This window comes from Staurois parvus, unplaced genomic scaffold, assembly GCF_062004578.1.
Source record: "Staurois parvus isolate SC_StPar_1 unplaced genomic scaffold, SC_StPar_1.0 ptg000053l, whole genome shotgun sequence".
NCBI classification, from domain to species: domain Eukaryota; kingdom Metazoa; phylum Chordata; class Amphibia; order Anura; family Ranidae; genus Staurois; species Staurois parvus.
The window spans coordinates 5,835,614-5,859,606 of NW_028317849.1; the positions used below are offsets into that span (position 1 = coordinate 5,835,614).

A 23,993-nucleotide genomic window follows, 5' to 3' on the forward strand; every position below is an offset into this window, starting at 1 on the left:
TCTAGAATTATAATCAAAAAAGGTTGGGCATCCACCCACTCACCAATCCTATGGATGGCACAGCCTCCTAGGAACAAATTCTTTCACAGGCTCTTGGCTGGTTTCAGGTATTTGCGGAGAGACCGCCTGATGGCCTGACAGTGCAGCGAATAAAGAACGGACAATGACAGTCCCAATGAAGAAAGGCTGCGGTCCTGGTGTGGCAATCTGTGGCACTGTCGTGCAGAGTCCCACAGTAGTAGCCAGCAATCTGTCTCTGGAGGTGAACAGCAGTCCCCTCATGTTCAGCTCTGAATCTTGCATCAAGGGAGCGAGCCAGTCCCGTGCTATAGAATATAATCTGCTTTCCCAGAATCCTCCTTGTTCGCCAGCACTCAGACATACAGTATGTATTGGCTATAGGACTACAGGTCCCAAGATCCTCTACTGTCAGAAAAACTAGATCCACTCTGCTAACAGAAAGTGATGTAGTAGTCCCAGTACTGGGCACTAGGGGGAATAGGATTAACCATGGTCTCATCTGTCATATGAATGGCAACATTATGTAGCCAGCACCTGGCTACATACCTCTCTGCCATTAAAGTGGTATTAAATCCTGTGTGTGTGTGTGTGTGTGTGTGTGTGTGTGTGTGTGTTTTTTTTTTTTTTTTTTTTTTTCTATTTAAATAACCAACTGGTTCCCCTGCCGGCGCTCCTGCCATCTTTTCCTCAAGCAGTGCTGTTTCTTGCTCTGGTGTCACTGATGCTTGCTTGCTCTATGCATCCATAAGACACATAGGTCCATGGCTCGCCACATCAATCCCCCCCCCCCCCCCCCCCGGCTCTCTCCTCATTGGCTCACTAACTGTGCTTGACAGCAGGAGGGAGAGTCCCTGTAGAGCAGAGGCTTGCGTGAGCATTGCTGGATCTAAGGGGGCTCAGGTAGGGATTGGGGGGGCGCATTTCAACCAAAAGGTTGTTTACCTTCATGCATAAAATGCATGAAGGTAAAAAACCTTTACTTGCACTCCAGAGGAATTACCCCCCTTCCTGACCAGGCCATTTTTTGCATTACGGCACTACATTACTTTAACTGACAATTGTACGGACATGCAACGCTGCACCCAAATGAAATTTACGTCCTTTTTTTCCCTACAAATAGAGCTTTCTTTTGGTGGTATTTGATCACCTGCTTTTTTTTTTTTTTTTTTCTTTTTGCGCTATAAAAAAAGACTGACAATTTTGAGAAAAGAAAACAATATTTTTGACTTTTTGCTATTAAACATGTCCAATGAAAAAATTAAAAAATTCAAATTTTGTCATAAATTTAGGCCAAAATGTATTCTGCTACATGTCTGTGATGGAAAAAAAATACCAATACGTGTAAATTAATTGGTTTACATGAACGTTATAGCATTTACAAATGGCGGTGTATATACTGGAATTTTGATTAAGCTCGAGATTGTGTGAAACGCGTTAACAGGTCCTGTATTCATGTCCTGGTGTTTTGTGTGTCCTATGGATCAATAAATACACACTATATTTATCTATCCTCTGGTGTGCGGCTGACCCTTTTTCCGATCAGCGACTTATAGCGGGACTGTGGTGGGCATTCTGACAGTGGGGGGGACTGCCTTGGTGTCACTGACATTCCCAGTGACACCAATGCAGTGATCAGTGCTAATAAAGAGCACTGACACTGTACTAGTGGCACTGGGCATGAAGGGGTTAACATGTGGGGAGATTAAAGGGTTAATTTCTGTTTTATTTCATGTTCTGTGTTTGTGCTTCACTGTAAGCACACTGCTTTGCATGGCTGTGCTGTGCACAGCCATACAAAGTAGTGTGCAGGGGCTGACAGGGAGTACTGTTTTGTGTACTAACCATTCTCCTCTCTGTCGGATATCCTCGGCAATCACCGGGTGCCAGTGAGTGATCACCGACCGGGACCTGATGATAGACGGCCGTGAATGGCTGCATGGGTAGGGCACGTGAACCTCCTATCCGGAAATGCAAAATGACATATAGATGCGTGATTTTGTGCACAGCTGCTGCTCTGTAGCAGTATTTCTGCTATGGGGCGCAGCTAAAGCGGTTAATGACTTTTAGGTAGTTGTCTGATGTGAGGTCAGGGTGACTTCCTTTTTAGTATTTGGAAATCATCAGCTTTTCTTTTTTTCTTTCCTCTGCAGGTATATGGGTGCTGTAATATACCATTACAAATCTTTCACCCACATTTCTGTACAGATGATGTACAAAAGTATTGACAATTTATGTCATTAACATTTGATCAAAACACATCAGTTATATCCACCCGCCAATTTCATGAAGCAGGGATGAGCTCAGAAGTGTTTGGATCCTAGTCTGAACCCACCTGAGCAAGCCCATCAGGAAGCTGTCATTGTGCAACACCAGCCATGAGCGGATGAATTTATACAATGTCTTGGGCTCTTATTATTGTCTGTGTGCTGTGAAAACTTCCTGATGGGCTTGCTCAGGTGGGACTGACTAGAATTTCAACATGCCTGAGCTCATTCCTGGTTAAAAGAGCAAAAACGTATGGCAGTAAAGTTCAGAAATATCTCAACAGCATCTGTCTACACTGAGACCACATTAACAGGAATTACATACCTCATGACGTTGTGTCCAGTCATCATACACACAATCCTTTACGTTGTATCCAGGCTATTCCAGAGAGGTGGAAACACTCAAGCTGAAATTTATTGAAACACTGCTTACCAACAAAGTGTGTGCCATGTGCTGGCGGCTGCTGTTTACAGTAGTAATTTTCAGTCCTCTGTCACTGGATACCCCCGCAGCGGTGTTCATCCTATGCTGCAGGGGTTAAAGCACTAATAAAGCAAAAATGTATTGTATTGCAGCTTACCAATCATTTGATGTGATGGCTGCTTCAGTTTTCTTTTCTTTGGCTTTTTTTCCTCCTGTTTTCACCTGGTGATGTGACCAGTAACACACTTCCTATAATACAGTGCCCCCACTCTAGATGAATAAGCACAGCAGGCAGCACCACTGTCAGTGGGGGGAGGGGATTTTTTTAAAATTTATTAGCAGATTTAAATACAATAACAATTTGAAGCCAAACTCCAGCTCACACTTTATAATCAGTTACAGCTTTTTCCTTTTGGGATAAAGATTTTACATGAATAAACAAAAGCTGATCATTTTAATCACCCCTGTCAGTTGTAAATGGATTGTCTCATCCATGTAAACTGATACTCTGTTGGGGAGCTTGTGATTTTGAAAAACAATAGACTTGATGGCTGGATCATAAGATGAAAATAGAAGACAGCTTAAATAAACTAATGCAGCCAACTAGGGATGAAACAACTAATCAATTATAATCGATTATGAAAATAGTTTGTCAATTGTTTTCATAATCGATTAGTTGGTCAGCTGATTAGTTGGCCTGCATACAGAATGGATTATTTTGTCTACATATTTCAGAAAATACAGTGCAGCACACATACAGCTCAGTACACCGTTCATACCTGTCAATAAGTGCCTGAGAACTTGTGAATTTGTGAGGAGCAATGCCTTATGGTACAGGTAGATCTGGGCAGAAGAAGGAAGTGATAAAGGCAGAAGTTTTTTTCTTTACCTTGCTATAGGGGCACTCTATACTATATTTTGCAACTTGCTATAGGGGCACTGGCGGGGGACCCCAGAAGAAGAGGATTGGGGCTGCTCTGTGCAAAATCATTACAGAGCAGGTAAGTATAAGTTTGTTATTAAAAAAAAAAATTTAACATTAATGCAGGCCATAGATGGGGAGAAAAACTGCAGATTTTTCTTTTAAAAAACGAAAAATCGGTTGTTCAAGTGGCCGACGTTACCATCAATGGTAAAAAAAATCGGCCGATTTTCTACCCATCTAGAGCCGGCAAAAAGTGTCCCTGCAGAGAGCTCTGCTATTTCTTTGACAGTTCTCTGACAGTTCCTTGACATTTATAGAAGTTGCAACAATGTATCTATTTGTTTCCATTTAGGATACAGATGTTTTTATTCGGAAACAAATAGATACAATGTTTCAACCGCTGTAAATGTCAAGGAACTGTCAGAGAACTGTCAGAAATAGCGGAGCTCTCTGCAGAGACACTTTTTGCTGGACTGGAATTCTTCTTATTTTCATCCTACTTCTTCTTCTTCTTCTTCTTCCTCATCCTCATCTTCTTCTTCATCCTCATCCTCATCTTCTTCTTCTTCTTCATCCTCATCCTCTTCTTCACCCTCATCCTCTTCTTCTTCATCCTCATCCTCTTCTTCATCCTCATCCTCTTCTTCATCCTCATCCTCTTATTCTTCATCCTCATCCTCTTCTTCTTCATCCTCATCCTCTTCTTCTTCATCATCCTCATCCTCTTCTTCTTCATCATCCTCATCCTCTTCTTCTTCATCCTCATCCTCATCCTCTTCTTCTTCATCCTCATCCTCTTCTTCTTCTTCTTCTTCTTCTTCATCCTCATCCTCTTCTTCATCCTCATCCTCTTCTTCATCCTCATCTTCTTCATCCTCATCCTCTTCTTCTTCATCATCATCCTCATCCTCTTCTTCTTCATCCTCATCTTCTTCTTCTTCATACTCATCCTCTTCTTCTTCATCCTCTTCTTCATCGTCTTCCTCTTCTTCTTTTTCTTCTTTTTGTCTTCCTCTTGCAGGTCACTGCTCATGCGCAGATTTTTTATCGGTAAAAAATCGGCCGATTTGCCCACTAATTGCCGCGAAAATCGGCCGATCGGCAAAATCGGCCGATTTTTTTCCAACTTTACCGAAAAAAAAAAAACGGCCAAAATACCGAAAAACGGCCAACCAAATCGCCCACTAATGATCCGAAAATCGGCCGATTTTATTTTCGGCCGAAAAATCGGCCGATTTTCGACCCATCTATGGCCTGCATTACAATCCCTTTAAAGTGTTACTAAACCGAGGATCCTGCATTCACTATATCTGGTCTCCCACAGTACACAGAACATGGAAATGCAATTATTTTAGTAAATAAACTGCTAAATACCTTTTCTCCTCAGCAGTTAGAGCAGCCTTGTGACTTCTATCGGTTAAAGCTGGTAGGAGAAGTTTTAACTCTGCTGTAGGAAGATGCAGGACCCTTGACCTCTGTCTGGACAGTACTGATTGGTCCTGTGCTGATCACATGCACTCTCCCAAGATATGTCTCATCAGGAGACAAAAGGGAGACACTGGAAGGAGGAGAGGATCAGAGAAGTCAGAATCAAACAGCGGTTTTAGACAATGCGGAGGTTTAACCCCTTAGGTTCCACAGTGAGTATATCAAGCATGCTTTACTGCATATACAGACTGATTTTACTGTTGTGGGTTTAGTAACACTTTTAAGGGCTCTGCAGGGAATATCAACATCTGAACCCAGAGAAGCTAGAGACTGATAGACTGGAGGTAATGGAAGGCATTAAATTTAAAATAAAATTTTACCATTTACTGTGCATTATATTTAAAATGATTCCATCCATGCAAAAGAGTCTCAGCCTTTAGCACTCCTTGTAAGCGGAACTATACTCACCTTTGATCATGCGATGTACCAAAGCTCTCCACCTGGCCGCTAGTATCTACAGGCTGGTGGCTTCTGGATCCTGATCGCTGGTCTCTGTCATTGCATGGGTGGGAATGACATCACTCCTGTGCATGCGTTCAGTCAGATTCGGCATTGCCGAATTTGTAAAGTGAGCTGCACCTGCATGTCTCACTGTATCGGGATGGACAGGCAGAAGGTAACTTTAACTGCAGAAGAGACCAAGCATGTTTCTTCTGCATTCAAATTCCTGCCTGTTCACCCTTTTTTACTTTGTTTTCCTAAAGTTCCACTTTAATATAAATGATTTTATATCCTTCTCCACGTAGCTTCATGGCTGACCAGTTAAAATACCCAGTATATCCTACTTCTGGGTATATTTAATAGAATATATATTATAATATCACAGGGATATTGAATTCATATCGCCCGGGACATGTGTTTTTTTTTTTTTTTTTGGTTACCTTTTAGCCCTGCTTCTGCAGGGCACACTTGTCAGGTGGAAACATCGGGTGGCAGCGCTGCCATTGATTTCTTCCACACAATGCCAGCCTCACACCCGCACCCCTTGAGGTCTCCCGGGCTCCGCTTGCCCATCTGCGGAGCTCGGATCGGCTCAACGCCATCGGCTACAGGGAAGGGAGGAGAGCATACACATCCACTTCCCTCCCCTCTTTGTCCTGACCCAGAGGTGATGTTATATCACTTACGGGTCCCTGTTGAGAGCTCCCCAGCCATGGAGGCTGGAAAATAATGTAATGCGTTGCGATGTGCACTGCATTACATTCAGGGGAGCACAGGGGAGACATGCAGGGTCTTTTAGTCTCAATAAAGAGAATTGTCAACAAAAATCATCACATAGTTGTTTTTTTTTTTTTTTTTAATTGTAAAAAATGAAAGTTACACCCAAGAACAATACCACCCCCACATATATGCATGTACAAACTTAAAACGCTGGGGCGCCTACGCATGAAAATGTTGATTGCGATACACAGATCACATATCGTTGCACACGCCAGAATGAGAACAATAATTCTAGCACCAGAGGTCCTCCGTAACGCTAAATTGATGACCTATAAGGCGCTTTGAAAGTGTCGCCTGTAGAAAATATAGGGTACTGAAGTTCGTCGCCATTTCACGAGCACATGCAAATTTAAGGTTTGACATGTCTGATATCTACTTACTCGATGCAACCTCATCTTTTATATTTTACAAAAAAATAGGATATTTTATTGCTTTTTTGTGCCCTAAAATTAACTATATAATGTTTGGGGGTTTTATGTAATCTTCAGGCCTAAAATTATTTTTTAATCTTGTGCAATCTTCTACCTTTCCTGGGGAGCACTGTAATGCAAGGCTGGATACAAAAACCAAAAGCAAGTAAGATACACCACACAGGTACAATTAACTAGCAGTCACACCATTGTTCTAAGCTTGTGAGAGAACCAAGTGTATAGCTGCCCTGGCACATCATGCAGCATTCACTCAGCACCCCAAGAAATAACAGAATCCAACTGCAGTGTTCTTGCACTGTCAAAACCTCTTTTATTATCACACAACACACAGGAGGACATATCTTATAGTCATCACAATCTGCATAATAACACACACCAATAGTAATGTGAGTATTACAGCATGAATTAAATATATTTTGACAGTGTCACAGCATAGAATGAATACATTAGCAAAGCTATGGGAAGGAAAAGACCTCATCAAAACCACAGTGCACAGGAGATTGTGGAGAAGCCTGGCTCACGATTGAGACTGATGAGCCCATGGAGCCTTGGGATAAATCAGAGTGTCCCCTTTTGCATGGGAGTACTTCTTAATCTCATTGTGTGCAGGCCTCTCTTAAATACCCTGGTTCGGAGTAATCTGGCAACAATCCTAAAATGGGCGGGCGCCTGGCCCACTCCAGGAAGTGCCAGCAGAAAAACATTGAAAACTGTCCCATGAGGTAACAGGAGTCCCACCTAGTCACTTTACTGGACAAAAAACTCTTCTCTAATACCCCCAATCCTAACGGCACAAACCAGTAAACATTTCTAACTACATAAACAACTTAAACATTTCTTAAATGCCAACAACCATGCACTATATATAACAAAAATGCAACAATAAATGTCCAATAAGTGCTGGAAGTGATGTTGGTACAGGAAAATGATAAGCTGAACAGGTGACCACTCTACTCCCAGTGACACGTGATCTGGTGACGTGTGGGGAAAAACAGTAAAATTCCACACTCACCAGAGGAGCAATATAAATGCGCATTTACATCAAATAAGTCAGAGGTTCCCTGTGTTGGGAAGGATGCAGCCTGGAATGGATACCTCTTCTGTGGATAAGGGTGATGGAAAGACACTTCTAAAGGTCCCCTTTAAAGCTGGCTGCGGTAGGGGCCTGCTTTTAGATTTCTCTCCTCTGGGCCCTGGGATGGTCACCTGGGGATCCTGTGGGATTAAGTGCTCGGTGTGGAGCAAAAAATACTACCCATAGTGTAGTAATTATTCATAAAAAATTAATTTATTTAATATAGGTATTAAAAATGCAAATAAACACACTTAGGCAAAATAATTCCCATGGGTAAAGATTAGCGATAATGTAATCCTTAGAAAATAGATATATGCAGCATAAAGCTGCTCTGTGCACTGACCAGCTGGATTCAAAGATAGCCGACGGACCTCCATGATCCGGCAGCGTGACGTCACGGCATGCAGGGCTCCTCCTTAACGCGTTTCGTACAAGATGTATATTCTCAAAAGGGGAATATATATATATATGTCGCCATTCTGCTATTTTATTCTATGTTATACCAGCAATCTTCTTGTAAATTTTAGCCTCAGGCGTTTGCATCTTATATATGTTTTTAGATTCCTATAGCACTGCACTACATTTTTTTATGTTTATTTTAGAAGGTCATGTGGTTTCCTTTTTAGTGTACTAGCTGCTTTTATCTTTAAGCGCTCGCTGAACCCTGTTTTTTACATTTATTAAATGCGCAAACAAATTCACTCACAAACAACTCTTATCTATCTTAAGCCGTTCTAATGTCTTGTGACTCTGTAAGTTTCCCTTAGCTTAGAAATTGACATCAATGTCATTCCTCAAGCTTCTGGCATATGGGCAATGATGCTTTATTGTAAAAATCCCTGAAGAAACAAAGGGCCCAAGGCCAGCACATTTCATAGGCATTACAAGTACCCAATCAGTACTCATTACACTGCAAGGTCTCTCCCCTCCCTGCTAGTCCCCAGGTGTGGATCTGGAGACAAGCAGAGAAGGGAGGAGGAGATAAACAGCGCAATGTTAAAAATATTACACATTTAAGTCACCAGAAAGCCCCTTTTGTTTTTAAAAGCCCCAGACATTCCTAAAATCATGGTTTTGGTTAACAAGTTGCTGTTGTTGGTTTTTTTTTTTTAATCTGGACAAGTAGATTGTCATGAGGGACAAGTAGACTGGGACACTGATTTAGTCCCTGGACAAGTAGTTCTCTCAAACATTTCCACACCCTTCTATTATTATTACTTTCATTGTTTTACAGTCTAAATGAACCCCTTATAATAGTGATGATCAAGTTACATGCCTATGACAAGGGAGTCATTCATGCATAATGACTTCTTACATATTTTTTTTTTTTTTTTTTTTTTAATAAAAATTTTGATCTCGGAGTCTGATCTCATATGTAACAGACTTAACCTCAAATAGTACAAGGGATGTTGGATTTATATCGTCTGACATGTAATTCCGGGCCCCAGGCAGGTTGGTTTTTTCTTTAAACTTGTGCAAAAAGGCAAAAATGGCTGAGGCAGCATAAGGGGTAAAGGATAAGCCCGACACTCCCCTTTCCTGAGAAGCACCCAATCAGTGCTCATTACACTGCAAGGTCTCTCCCCTCCCTGCTAGTCCCCTGGTGCAGTACTCTAGACAGGAGGGGAGGAGGAGATAAACAGCACAATGCTAAACGTTTAAGTTGCCATAAAGCCCCTAGTATTCTTAAAAGCCCCAGTAATTCCTAAAAGCACCTCAGATTTAAATATGATTTTTGGTTACATTTTTTTTTTAATCTGGGCAAGAAGATTGTTGTGAGGGACAAGTAGATTGAAAACCCAATTTAGTCCCTAGACAAGTAGTTTTTTCAAAAATTTCAACACCCCTGTAGTACATACAGTATCTCTCTTCTGTTATTCTGGGTTGATTAGATATTTTGTTCCCTACCTGTATAGCTGGTTATTTTTATTTACCACTGCATAGAGATATTCAAGAATAAACTGTCTTTTTTAACTTTACATAATAGCTAAATTATACACCACACTTTTTTAAAGTTTTTATCCGATTAATTGGCCAACTAACTGATTATGTAAATAACTGTTAATTGCAGCCCTGCAACCAACACATCTAAGAATTTAGCTTTTAGGTTTAATACTGCTTTAACATCAGCAGCTGCGAATGCCAACTACGCCTGCCCTTTCTGTCCCCATGCTCCATTCATATCACTTCTAGTACAAGTTCCCACAATGCAAATGCATGATTGGAAGATGGGTGGACAAATGAAAGGTCTGTTTCCTCCAATCGGGGAACACTTTTAGCACCATACACATAATAACTGAAGAAGAAAACACGCCCAGAGTATTCTGGGCTTGTAAATACATTTACCCACATTGTTCAACACATAAGTGTGAATGGGCGCTAAAAGTTTTGGGTGAATTATGGAAAGAGAGACAAAAAATTGGCAGAAGCTATCAACTTGATTCTACTTAGAGATGTTGGTTGTAACATTGTTAGTGATCCTGGATCCCTTTTGTTAAAGTGGAACTTTATCCTCTCATTCAAAATTGACTATTTTGAATCTTTATGCTGCTAACAGTAAATAGATTGCAAAATATATTGTAGTTACTTGCTTTAAACTGTTTTTTACATTTCTTTAGTTACTTCCTGGGTTCCATACCTAGGCAAATGATGTCACGCATCCCAGGAGTCATCAGTAGGGGAGGAGGGGTTTTCTCTGCTAAGCACACCCTACATATCTAATCTTTAACAGTCATTTTCACTTTGATGATTGGATGTTCTGCTTTAAGTTCAACCCATCTATGTTACAGGTCTGGATCACAGAACAGTTCAGGAGGCAGCAGTGGCGATATGGCCGTAAAGAAAAAGAAAGGTCAGATAATGTTGTTTATTGCTGATTGCTAACACAGTTTACTGGTAATTGTGGAGGTTTACCAAATGTTCTGAATTGTGGGAATACACTTAGTAACTAGATGAAGCTAAAATGTATTTCTACGTGTACCTTTTCGGTTTAAAACAACCCTGTCATTTAAAGTGCTAACATTTAGTAAAATAGGATGATATATATTTATCTTTACCTTCTGAGGCTTATGTTTTAAAACTCTCCTGTGTGTTGTGTGGCTCTCAGGCTGCTGCAGGTATTTGGCAGGTGTCAAACATCTGCTCCTCAACCATGCACTGTAGTTTCCCACTGGCCCGTCTATAGCAGATATGACTTAAAGTGGTAATAAAGCCAAAACCAAAAATGTAATATAGCTTACCAATCATTAGATATGTTGACTGCATTCATTTTTAGGCCCCCCCCCCTCTGTTTTCACCTGGTGATATGGCCAGTAACACACTTCCTGTATTAGAGTGCCCCCCCACTCTGGATGAAGGAACACAGGTTCATTGTCACTCTGGGGGAATGGGAGTGTTAGATGAACTAGCAGATTTAGATACACTAACAAATTGAAGCCAAGCTCCAGCTAATACTTTATAAGCAGTTCCAGCAACAGTTTGTTTCTTTTTCTTTTGGCATAAAGGTTTTACATAATAAAAGGTTATAATTGTAAGCATCCCTAGCAGTGTTTAAATGGTTTGTCTCATCCCTGTAACTGATAACATCTGCAAGGGAGCTTTAAACTGGAATGAAATAGAAGAAAGCCTAAAAAAGATAACTAATGCAGCCATCAAATCTGGCTGGCTGTATATTATCCCCGCTGGTATGATAGAGAGGTCCTGAGGGATCTTCCTGTGGGAATAGAAACCAAAATGAGCACGTACCATGTAAGGTGTGGCTTTAGGAGTATTTTCCTGGTATGGAGGGTTTCGAGGAGCTCAGTACCTTCTGATTTGACTGGGATACCTTGTGTGGTCAGGGAATGAGAAGGCAGAGGGCTTGAGGTGTCACCTTGTAGGTACCAAAGCAGCATTATGCGCTTAGGACCCCACAGAGTGATACTGCACTAGGCCTCGACACCTTACTTTTTTCTGCACCTTGTCATTAGCTGTGCCTTTTGGCAATTTTTATTACCAGGCTACAAGGCATATTCAGTGCACTTCCACCTTCACTTTCTTATTTTGCATATTTTTTTCTCTGAGTGTGTCACTCTACACTGCAGCATGTGGATCTCTGGGCCTACTCTGAAGTCTACAGGGAGAATGCATGGCCATTAGGTTTCTTCTTCCCATGTCTCAGGGGTCTCTCTTTGGGAGAGCCTCTCATCTAGTACTCATTGGTCAACTTCGGCTGATCATGAGGGGATGGATCCACCAGGCGTTTTGGCTAGCGGGACATGATTGTGCCTTACCCTTTTCTGGATCCTCGCAACCCCGGGGGTCAGGGATGGGTCTTTCCATCTCCTGAAGGGAGACAAAGTCTAAATGCCCTTTTTGTGATCATTTTTGTTCATTTACTGGTGTTTTTTGTGAACCTCACTGCAGGCTAATAAAGAAAATAAAAAAAAAATAAGAAAAAAATTATACTTTTTAATGTTCTCTGGTATGTTGTAAAGCCTACAATCCTAAATCATCACAATTTGTTTTATGGGCTGTTATCTATGCTAGCGTATCTTTTTCCTGAAAATATAATCTTGATAAGCCGTTGCAAAAATATCGTGCAATCTAAAAAAAAAAAAAATGCCCACTTTTTTTTTGTCCTGCAAGGCCTCTGTACTCAGAAAACAGGTTCTTGGGCTTTTAAGTAATTAGAAAATGCTGGTTTTACAGTGTGTGTGTGTGTGTGTGTGTGTGTGTGTGTGTGTGTGAAAAAAAGATAGAATTACTCTAGAGAGGAAGTGGTTATAAAGCTATGGGCACTAATAAGGTTGATATGACATCATGTATCCTCTTAGTGTGTTGTTTACATCAGTGGCTGTGCTTTTCTCTTTAGCTTCCCAAAGCCATATAGGGAGCTGTTTGTTTTCCAGCTCATCAGGAAGTATTTTCAGTTACACTATGGGGCAGGAAGGTTATCTGTCATGCTGGCGGTTTTGTTATGAGTGTGCTGTGTATAGACTCAAACACCCGGAAGCTAGACATTAGGTCAACAACTGCAGTTCTGCCATCTTGTGACCAATAGAAGGTATAAGAAGCACTCTTTAACATCTGCGTTGTTCTTTAAAGAGTGGTGGATTGCTTTTCAGAGAGAGCCACAGACATGACTGACAGGCATACAGGAAGAAGTCTATACTGCTGCCTTCTGAAGGCCTTTTTAATTATGTCCCATTCAAAAACCCCCAAAAGGTGATGAATGGGAATACTGCACCGCAACTGTGAGCCTAGAATTTTGCTAGCAGTTGTGGTACACCCCTATTTGCTATACAGGGTCGCATTCATTATCGGCACTGCCCATGAAACATGATGGGGGAAATAATTTCAGCCACGAAGCACCATGGCATGTGCAGAACCCAAACCTGCTGCCTTTGCAGCTTCAGAGAGGCGTTAAAAAGTAGGGCTGAAACAACTAGTCGACCTAATAGATATGAAGATTTTCCACTGTTTTCATGATTGATTACTTGGTCACCCGATTAGTTGGCTGCTGGTTTGAACGGGAAAAAAAAAACTGAATGTGTATACCAAGTTTAAGTGACAGCGAGTGCAAGTAGAGGTATCAAGCTACCTGCTATAAGAAGAAATAATATGCATAGTATTATATTACTGTCCTGTCTGAAAATCTGCAAAACTGCCTTTTTGGGTCTTTTTTACATTTTTATTTTTTTTCTTTAAATAAAAATTTTGATCTGAATCTGATGATATGTACCAGATTGAACCTCTAATAGTATATGTACATCTCTTCTGTCTGTTATTCCCAGAGTGGATGAGATAGATTGTTCCCTAACTATATAGCTAGTTATTTATATTTACCACTGCCTATAGATATTCAAGAATAAATTAAACTGTACATAGTAACTAAATTATACACTACACTTATCCAACTAATGGATTATGAAAATAATCGTTAGTTGCAGCCCTAGTAAAAGCATGACCCAGCGGCCTATTGTTGTCCCTGAACTACAAATGTAAACTAAGCTTATCAGTAAAATAAAAAGTATGTCTTTCTAAACAAAAGAAGTTTGGCCCTTCGCACATTCCTAAATCTATACTAGAATAGTTAAAAAACAAAAAAACAAAAACAAAAACACCTGGATATCACGGAATGATTTAGTGAAAAACCAGACCTCATTCTAATTAAAGATCTGAAGAATTTAACATTTTTCAGTCTTCATCCAACCTGACAGCTAGTATAACTTTGTCAAAAATGGGAAAAGAATTTAAATATATTAAACGCATTGCAGAGTGCACATCCATGTGGGTTTTGTGCGTGGATCAGCCTGTTTGCATTCTGATCCATGCATTGTACCTGCACAGATTTACAAACTGGGATGCACCTGATCTGTGCAGCCGGTTGCCTGTAATTGCTTTAAACAGTCCGCCAGCACACAGACCACCTGTGCATCCCACACAAATGAAGATGGCTTTACACACAGGTGTATGGATTGGAATGCTTGTGTGATTGAGGCCTGAAGCAGCAGTAAAACATAGGTTTGCCTAAAATGTCCTGTACTCTTCTCTTATGGTTTACTTAAAACAAACCCTGCTCACCCTCTGCTACTTCCTTTCACTTGCTGAAGAAAACTTAGATTCTTAGTACTTCTGCATATGGGGATCATCTACCCCTCCTCCCACTATGGCTTGCTGGGTATTTGAGCAGCTGATCAACAATCCCCAAGAGCTGTCAAATGGGGGTGGGAGGAGGGTCCTTATCTGTCTGTGAAATCTGATAGAACCAACATGCATCTTACTTTGTTCTGATAAGGAAACAGCAGAGAACAAAAGGTGAGTATAATTAGTGGTAAAGTGGCATATTAAATGAATCAGTTACTGTGCCCTAGATGGGGGAGAGATGAGCTCTGCAGTGGGACAAATGTGTGTTCGTAGCAGTAGTTGAACAGAATTACAAATCTTTTAGCAGATAAAACAGATGCATATGCATTTTAATAGAGTGCCTAGTGGTTTGCCTTACAGCCCTGTTATGGACAATTGTTTTAATCACTCCCCAGCATGAATTTAAAAAAAAAAAAAAAGTATCTCTAGCTGCAGTTCTGGTCTCCTCTCCAGCTCTGTCCTCTACAGAAGACTTCTGTGAGTGCACCACGTCACCCACATAGAATGATGCAGGGAGCAGTACTAACACTATCATGTTGGTGTCACTCTAAGCATTAAGGACTGATCACTGCTTGCAAATATACACCCAAAAGGAGGACCTTGTGGGTGCTGTAGCCTAAAAAGTTACATAAAAATTCAAGTTAGTACTACATTTTTAACATGAACAAGCCAATAAAGATTCTTTGTTTGCACTGAAGACTTGCTTACACATAGGGATTTTGTAACTTAAAAATGAATTTCTAAGAACATTGATGGTTTGTATGGTAAAGTACAGTCTCTAGGTCTCTCAGCTAGATCCTGGTTTTACTACCTAGCATGTCAGAGACCTGAAATAAGCACTCAGATTGTAAAAGTCTGAACTCCCATCCTGTGTTTTTTTTGTTGTTTTTTTTTTTTTCCCCAGGTTTGGCAGCCACTAAGGGGTATACTTATAAAACATTTGTTGTACGAGCATCAGAAGCATTCCTGTACGCTGATTGAAATGTCACCCATAATTTATCTAAGCGATTATTGCCTATACCATTATCAGCATATACTGGGCAAAATGTGGTGTAGTTTCCTGAAATACCTCAATGAGTAAACCGTACTGCATTTTGGCTACCAGATGAAGCTGGTGATACAGGAATTAATCTCTTAGAAAAATTATAGAGACATTTCTTTGTTTGCACAAATGTTTCTGATATTTGTGCAAATACATGTTTTATACATTGATATTTGTGGTAGTGAAGCCTGATTGATGATGACCACTAAACACCAAGTAAATATTTAAACATTACAATATTTCTGTCCCCACTGATCTGATGGCTTTGCACGATCATTTTCATTGATTTTAGTGTTTGTTTTTTAAAATATATATAATTGGATGGGTTTGCGTACAGCACAGGCATAAATAAATTTAGATAACATTTTTTTTTGCTTTTATATGTAAAAATTTCTTGCCAAAGAGTCTGAAATTGGTTTTGTCTTCATATATTTCAGCAGCCCCGAAGTTGGTGAAATCTCGTTACATGCAATATGACAAGCCCAAGATTGCTAAGGTAAAAAAAAAAAAAAAAACTTAAATAGTTTTTACATATAAGTATCCAATATAAATAAATAACTTTGTTCTGCAATGCAATTTTTGTATTATTTACAAATTTTCCTATGCCAGAGATGACTTTGTATAGTTGTTGCTTTGTTCCCTAATAAAGGATAAGTTCACCTTTTGGTAACTTGTTACAGCCATATTTAGGATGCAGCATGTTGCGGTTAAGCACAGCAACCCCCCATCCGTGATAGCTTTTTTAAAACCGGCGGGGCTCTGCCCACATAGCCGCATCATTCATTCAGAGAGTACTGTGAATGAAAAAAAACTACAAGTCCCGGCTGCCACCATGTAACAATGAACTGTGAGTGCACTGATCAGCATGCTCTTAGTTCATTCAGTCTTCCTTTAGTTTAACAGCCCATACAAAGCTACAGTCACAAAGCTGGAAAAAGACTGCAGAATCCTAAAATTGCACCTGATCGTGTGTGCAATGCTCTGCAGGCTTCTGTAAAAAATGTAATAAATGCACATTTTTTACCTGCAAATCATTTATTATTTTTAAAGGAAACCTTGGACTTTAAAAGAGAAGTATGGGTGTGTTTGTTTTATTTTTTAAATCATACATAACTAGATGGATGTAGCATCGATCCAAAGCTGCATCTGTCCCTCGCTGGCTCTAAGGGTGAGAATTGAGTGATCAGACATCACTGATTACTCAGTTCTCACTGCTGCTCTCAGCAGAGAACCGAGACTGTCAATCAATGGCTCTCTGCTCTTTCCCCAAACCCCCCCCCCCCCCCGCCCCAGCACTGGGCTGTGGAGGGGGTGGGAGCAGCTGGCTCAGGCTCTCAGCAGCTTAATGAGAGGCTGAGCCAGGTGCTGGTCCAGACATCTGGGTGGATCCCAACTTTAAAGTCCGAATCTTTCTCCAGCCTGGATCGCCTGAGTGACGTCAGCTGACAGCGATCTTTAGCCCACTGTCGACCGAAAATGGGTCACAGGAGTGCAGAACTAAACTTAGCTGTACTTCACCTTTTTAAGGTTGATGTTGTTTTTTTTTTGTTTTGTTTTTTTTGTCTGGGAGCACATTTAAGTGGTTTTTTTCAAATGTCAAACATTTGAACGAGCAAACAAGTTGCATAATATAACCACTTGCCTTCCACTTTTGTACTGCTCTTATGGATGCCATTTAAAGTCTGTCCATACCTAAATTATCCAGGAGGGAACTCTGTAAGTAAATTTTTCAAATTCTACATCACAGGGAAGGGTTTCTCATATTCGTGACTACATGAGTTATGCTTCCACCTTCACATTCTGAAGAATGTGAACATCAGAGGAGCAAAAGTTACTGATCAATATCTTGGAGCTTCAGGAGATTTGGCTGGCTCTCCTACACCGGTCTGTTTTTCTTCAGGATCTCCCTGTCAGTGTGCAGTTTGACAGTACCACGGATGTGGCATACATCAATCATCAAGGAGGGACAAGAATTCGCACTGCTCAGAAAGAAGTGGACTTGATCTTGTCTTGGGCAGAAGTTCACCTTCTGGTTCTCTCCACCTTGCCCATTCACAGTGTAGGACACTGCCGTGCAGACTCTCAACCATCCTCAGCTGAATCCAGGACAATGGGCCCTTCACCCAAAGGAGTTTGCAGGAATTTATCTACAGTTAGGGATGCCGGATGTGGAGCTCTTAGCATGCAGAATGGGTAGGTTTGGCTCTTCCTCTGCAGAATAAAGGTGAAGGGCATTCCAGTATTTCTGACCACTGGCTTGGCATGCAGACATCTTCAATCCCTTAGCAGACAAGCCAAGGACTCTGTTGGCCAAATTTACTGTTGTAGGGCCTGCTGTTTAATCCTGCTTTATGGTCGCAGGATTTCAAGGGAGTGGGCCTTGCCAGCTCTTGGGCTCTGGGGACAATCTGTAATCTCTCACCTATAAAGGCCTTGGTTCTGCCAGCTCTGACTTCTGTCCTTGTGTGAATCTCTTCCTTCCTCAGAGATCTTCATTTACCCTTCTGGAGCACTCCCTCTCCTGCTTTTCAAGGGAGGAGTCTGTTCCTGACCCTTCTCTTGCTACCGTTATGCTCCCTGAGGAGGAGGTGGATGATACCACTTTCTGTGGTGTCTATAGCCTCTTCCTGTGTGAAATCCTTTGAATTCAATCTGTTATTTTTTTCCCAAACCATTTAATACTTTTCTGATGCGGCATACTCGTGTCTTTCCTAAGAATAGCCTGTGTCAGCACACTCCAAGGTTAGTAGTCTGGTTTCCCTAAAAATGTCTAAGCCTGCAGACTCTTTTTGTGTGTACACTTACTCCTAAAGGCAGTGTTGTGCAGTAACTGGCTGCACGCTGAAAAAATGTTTATATCAAGCATTTAGCTCAACAATACCTTTTAATGAGGGGGTTGCCTTAACCACTTTCCCTCCTGAGGACTTACCCCCCCCCCCCCCTTCATGACCAGGCCATTTTTTGCATTATGGTGCTGCATTAATTTAACAATTGCTCAGTCATGCAGCGCTGCACCCAAATTAATTTTATTTTTTCCCCACGAATTAAGCTTTCTTTTGGTGGTGTTTGATTGCCTGTGTGTTTTTTTTGTTTTTTTTTGTTTTTTTTGTACTATAGGCAAAAAAAGACTGACAATTTTGAGAAAAATACAATGTTTTGAACTTTTTGCTATTCAACATGTCCAGTAAAAAAATTTTAAAAATCAAATTTAGTCATAAATTTAGGCCAAAATGTATTCTGCGACCATGTCTTTCCTAAAAAAAAAAAAAAAAATCCCAATACTTGTAAATTAATTGGTTTACGTGAAAGTTAAAGCTATAACTGTTTGCCTGGAGTGTTTTACTAGGGGGCGGGGGGTGTTCTTCACTGTAAACACATTGATCAGGATGGCTGTACTGTGCACAGCCATTTCAAGCAGTGTGCTCGAGCTCACAGGAAGGAAGATTGTAAACAAAACAATCTTCCTCCCCATTGGAGATGCTCGGTAACCATCGGGCACCGGCAGGTAATTACCGGCTGGGACCTGGTGATTGACATCAGCGGATGCAAATAGTGGAACGGGTAGGGGGCGCGCGCGCGCCCCCTACCCAGAAATGCACAATCACGTATGTGTACGTGATTTTGCGCACAGGTGCCGCTCTGTAGCAGTATATCTGCTATAGGGCGGTCCTTAAGAAGTTAAAGTACAACTAAAGGCAGAGTGGAGAGGGGTTAGAACACTTGTCAGTTTTTATAACCATCTGTACCCCAGTAGAGATTCACCCTCTATTTTTCCTGTTTACTATTATCATTGAAAGTGAAAGAAAATGCCAAATTTTGGGTTGTCCCCAGAAAAGTAATATAATTCTGGTGACCTGGGGGTCCCCAAGGAATTCCTTTAATTTACAGGAATTTCCTCTCTCTTCCTGTTTTGACTATGGACAATTCTGCAATGGAACACAGATGGCAAAAAAAACACTGACTTAGGCTATAACCCACCCTTGCTCTATCCAAAATGAAGAAAAAAAGGTTTTGCCTATATTTCTACTTTAATAAATTGATGGTTCCAGTTGTAGACCCTGCTATTTTGTGCCTTAATGGTCACTCTCGGGGCATGCCCTTGTATTTAAGGATCCTGTGGACAAAAGGTTACAAGCCCTTCTAAACTCCTTGTTCTTTTTCATTGGTATTGCTATGCAACTTGATACTATATGGTGATTCTGATGATGAAATTCCTGTGCCCTGTGAATTGGCAGAACAACGTCGACATTTTAATTTGTCTATGTCCGTGGCTATATATCTTGTTATAATGCACATTAAGGTCAGTAATGACTGATGTAACTATGATGTATATCTCAACACATTGTGCTATAATTCAGAAAATATGCATAACAGTAACAGTTTGAATGCGTAGAAAGCACCCCTGAGAAAGTACACTTCGAAAAGCGCTGGGTGCTGTTCCTCTGGACTGTATGCAGTTCAAATACTTTTCGCTCTTTTATGTAGTAATGTGCAAATACTGTCTGTAGCCTCAATTTTTGGATGTTCATGGTTTCTTAAGGCTAATTTTAATCTTTTGTATCAATAAAAAATCTTGTATATTTTTTCTGTTAAAAAAAATTATTTATGTAGCCTTAAAGTCCCATACGCTAGAGGGTATTCTTGTGAGCTAGGGATGTACATTCAAGTGGAGCTCCACCCAAAAGGGGAAGTTCCACTTTGACTGCTGCCCCGCTGCCCATTAAGGATTGGCACCTTGGGGGAGTGGGTACCTGAATTTGACAGGTACCCGCTCCCACTTCCGGTCCGATCTCCCTCCCCGCTCTCTCTCTCCCCCTCCCCGCTCTCTCTCTCCCCCTCCCCGCTCTCTCTCTCCCCCTCCCCGCTCTCTCTCTCCCCCTCCCCGCTCTCTCTCTCCCCCTCCCCGCTCTCTCTCTCCCCCTCCCCGCTCTCTCTCTCCCCCTCCCCGCTCTCTCTCTCCCCCTCCCCGCTCTCTCTCCCTCTCCCTCCCCGCTCTCTCTCCCTCTCCCTCCCCGCTCTCTCTCCCTCTCCCTCCCCGCTCTCTCTCCCTCTCCCTCCCCGCTCTCTCTCCCTCTCCCTCCCCGCTCTCTCTCCCTCTCCCTCCCCGCTCTCTCTCCCTCTCCCTCCCCGCTCTCTCTCCCCCTCCCTCCCCGCTCTCTCTCCCCCTCTCCCTCCCCGCTCTCTCTCCCTCTCCCTCCCCGCTCTCTCTCCCCCTCTCCCTCCCCGCTCTCTCTCCCCCTCTCCCTCCCCGCTCTCTCTCCCCCTCTCCCTCCCCGCTCTCTCTCCCTCTCCCTCCCCGCTCTCGCTCCCTCTCCCTCCCCGCTCTCTCTCCCTCTCCCTCCCCGCTCTCGCTCCCTCTCCCTCCCCGCTCTCGCTCCCTCTCCCTCCCCGCTCTCGCTCCCTCTCCCTCCCCGCTCTCGCTCCCTCTCCCTCCCCGCTCTCGCTCCCTCTCCCTCCCCGCTCTCGCTCCCTCTCCCTCTCCCTCCCCGCTCCCTCTCCCTCCCCGCTCCCTCTCCCTCCCCGCTCCCTCTCCCTCCCCGCTCCCTCTCCCTCCCCGCTCCCTCTCCCTCCCCGCTCCCTCTCCCTCTCCCTCCCCGCTCTCTCTCCCTCTCCCTCCCCGCTCTCTCTCCCTCTCCCTCCCCGCTCTCTCTCCCTCTCCCTCCCCGCTCTCTCTCCCTCTCCCTCCCCGCTCTCTCTCCCTCTCCCTCCCCGCTCTCTCTCCCTCTCCCTCCCCGCTCTCTCTCCCTCTCCCTCCCCCCGCTCCCTCTCCCTCTCCCTCCCCCCGCTCCCCCGCTCTCTCTCCCTCTCCCTCCCCCGCTCTCTCTCCCTCTCCCTCCCCCCGCTCCCCCGCTCTCTCTCCCTCTCCCTCCCCCCGCTCCCCCGCTCTCTCTCCCTCTCCCTCCCCCCGCTCCCCCGCTCTCTCTCCCTCTCCCTCCCCCCGCTCCCCCGCTCTCTCTCCCTCTCCCTCCCCCCGCTCCCCCGCTCTCTCTCTCCCTCTCCCTCCCCCCGCTCCCCCGCTCTCTCTCTCTCTCTCCCTCCCCCCGCTCCCCCGCTCTCTCTCTCTCTCCCTCCCCCCGCTCCCCCGCTCTCTCTCTCTCTCTCCCTCCCCCCGCTCCCCCGCTCTCTCTCTCTCTCCCTCCCCCCGCTCTCTCGCTCTCCCTCCCCCCGCTCTCTCTCTCTCCCCCCCCTCTCGCTCGCTCTCTCTCCCCCCCTCGCTCTCTCTCCCCCCCTCGCTCTCTCTCCCCCCCTCGCTCTCTCTCCCCCCTCGCTCTCTCTCCCCCCCTCGCTCGCTCTCTCCCCCTCGCTCCCCCCCTCTCTCCCCCCCCCCCGCTCTCCCCCCCCCGCTCTCCCCCCCCCCCCGCTCTCCCCCCCCCCGCTCTCCCCCCCTCGCTCTCTTCCCCCCCTCTCTCTCTCCCCCCCGCGCTCTCTTCCCCCCTCGCGCTCTCCCCCCTTCGCTCTCTCCCCCCCTCGCGCTCTCCCCCCCCTCGCGCTCTCCCCCCCCTCGCGCTCTCCCCCCCCTCGCGCTCTCCCCCCCTCGCTCTCTCCCCCCCCTCGCTCTCTCCCCCCCTCGCTCTCTCCCCCCCCTCGCGCTCTCCCCCCCCTCGCGCTCTCCCCCCCCTCGCGCTCTCCCCTCCCTCGCGCTCTCCCCCCCCTCGCGCTCTCCCCCCCTCGCGCTCTCCCCCCCTCGCTCTCTCCCCCCCTCGCTCTCTCCCCCCCTCGCTCTCTCCCCCCCTCGCTCTCTCCCCCCCCCTCGCGCTCTCTCTCCCCCCCCCTCGCGCTCTCTCTCCCCCCCTCGCGCTCTCTCCCCCCCCCTCGCGCTCTCTCTCCCCCCCTCGCGCTCTCTCTCCCCCCCCTCGCGCTCTCTCTCCCCCCCTCGCGCTCTCTCTCCCCCCCCTCGCGCTCTCTCTCCCCCCCCTCGCGCTCTCTCTCCCCCCCCTCGCGCGCTCTCTCCCCCCCCCTCGCGCTCTCTCTCCCCCCCCTCGCGCTCTCTCTCCCCCCCCTCGCGCTCTCTCTCCCCCCCCTCGCGCTCTCTCTCCCCCCCCTCGCGCTCTCTCTCCCCCCCCTCGCGCTCCCTCCCCCCCTCGCTCTCCCTCCCTGCCCCCTCTCGCTCCCTCCCCCCTCTCCTTCCAAAACAGGATTTTGCAAGCTTTAGAAACTGCAGCTTGGCATTGCATGGTGTTATGTCAATGATCTACTAGAACACCCAGCTCCCTCTCCAACATTGACTCCTCCAGCTGTTTTCCTCCTCCTATTGCATTTTATGGAATGGTGAAATATTTTAGCAATTAAAGAAGGTCTGTGATAACCTGGTAATCAGAATATTTTATTTATATAGCTTGATTTTCTTCCATTTTACAGAAGCCAAATGTGGAAAATTCAATAGTGTCTTCAGCTGGAAAAGCCCAAGACAGAGGAGGAAATAGCACTCCTACACGCAGATCCGTAGTACCGCAGAGACTAAGGGCTCCGGGTGAGCAAACCTATACTAGGAACTAGCAGCAATTCACCTTGCATGTTACTCCGTGAGCAGCTCTCCAAATTATTGCAGGTTTTTGGTCTGCCTAATACTGGATGGAAGTTGAGCAGAGGGCAGGACAAAAGCACGCCTACGCCAGTGTCTAAAATTCTATACTGTGTGCACAATGATTAGGCAAGTGAGTATTTTGACCAAATCATCATTTTATGCATATTATCCAACTCCAATCCGTATAAACTGGAATGTTTGTTGGATTTAAGTATATTAGGTGATTTTGTATTTGTGTAATGAGGGAGGGTGTGGTCTAAGGAGATCAACACCCTATATCAGTGTTTCTCAATTCCAGTCCTCATGGACCCCCAACAGGTCATGTTTTCAGGATTTCCATTATTTTGCACAGGTGATTTGATCAGTTTCACTGCCTTAGTAATTACCACAGCTGTTTCATCTGAGGGAAATCCTGAAAACATGACCTGTTGGGGGTCCATGAGGACTGGAGTTGAGAAACACTGCCCTATATCAAGGTGTGCATAATTATTAGGCCGCTTATATTCCTCAGGCAAAATGAGCCAAAAAAGAGATTTAACTGACTTTTACAATTTTTGACTTTTCAAAGTCTTTCAGAGGAATGCATCTCTCTTGAAATTGCTAAGATATTTGGGTGTGATCACAGAACCATCAAACGTTTTGTTGTAAATAGTCAACAGGGTCACAAGAAAACGTGTTTAGAAAAAAAAAAGCAAATTAACTGCCAAAGATTTGAGCAGAATAACACGTGAAGCTACCCAGGAACCCATTATCCTCCAGTACTGTCATATTCCAGAACTGCAACCTACCTGGAGTGTCCAGAAGTATGAGGTGTTCAGTGCTCAGAGACATGGCCAAGGTTAGGAAGGCTGAAACCCAACCACCACTGAACAAGACACATAAGTTGAAACATCAAGACTGGGCCAAGAAACATCTGAAGACCGATTTTTCAAAGGTTTTATGGACTCATG

General features: G+C 44.1%; 1 protein-coding gene across 2 annotated transcripts in view; it reads left to right on the forward strand.

Moving 5' to 3' along the window:
- HAUS8 (HAUS augmin like complex subunit 8) overlaps positions 1-23,993 on the forward strand; it is a 66,004-nt gene that overhangs the window by 5,361 nt on the left and 36,650 nt on the right. The window contains exons 2-4 of one of the 2 annotated variants that reach the window (XM_089667558.1): positions 10,639-10,700; positions 15,956-16,014; positions 22,878-22,989. In XM_089667558.1, the coding sequence (XP_089523684.1) occupies positions 10,639-10,700; positions 15,956-16,014; positions 22,878-22,989 (233 nt within the window). The remainder of the gene's footprint in view (positions 1-10,638; positions 10,701-15,955; positions 16,015-22,877; positions 22,990-23,993) is intronic. The other variant, XM_089667560.1, reaches the window with a different exon arrangement.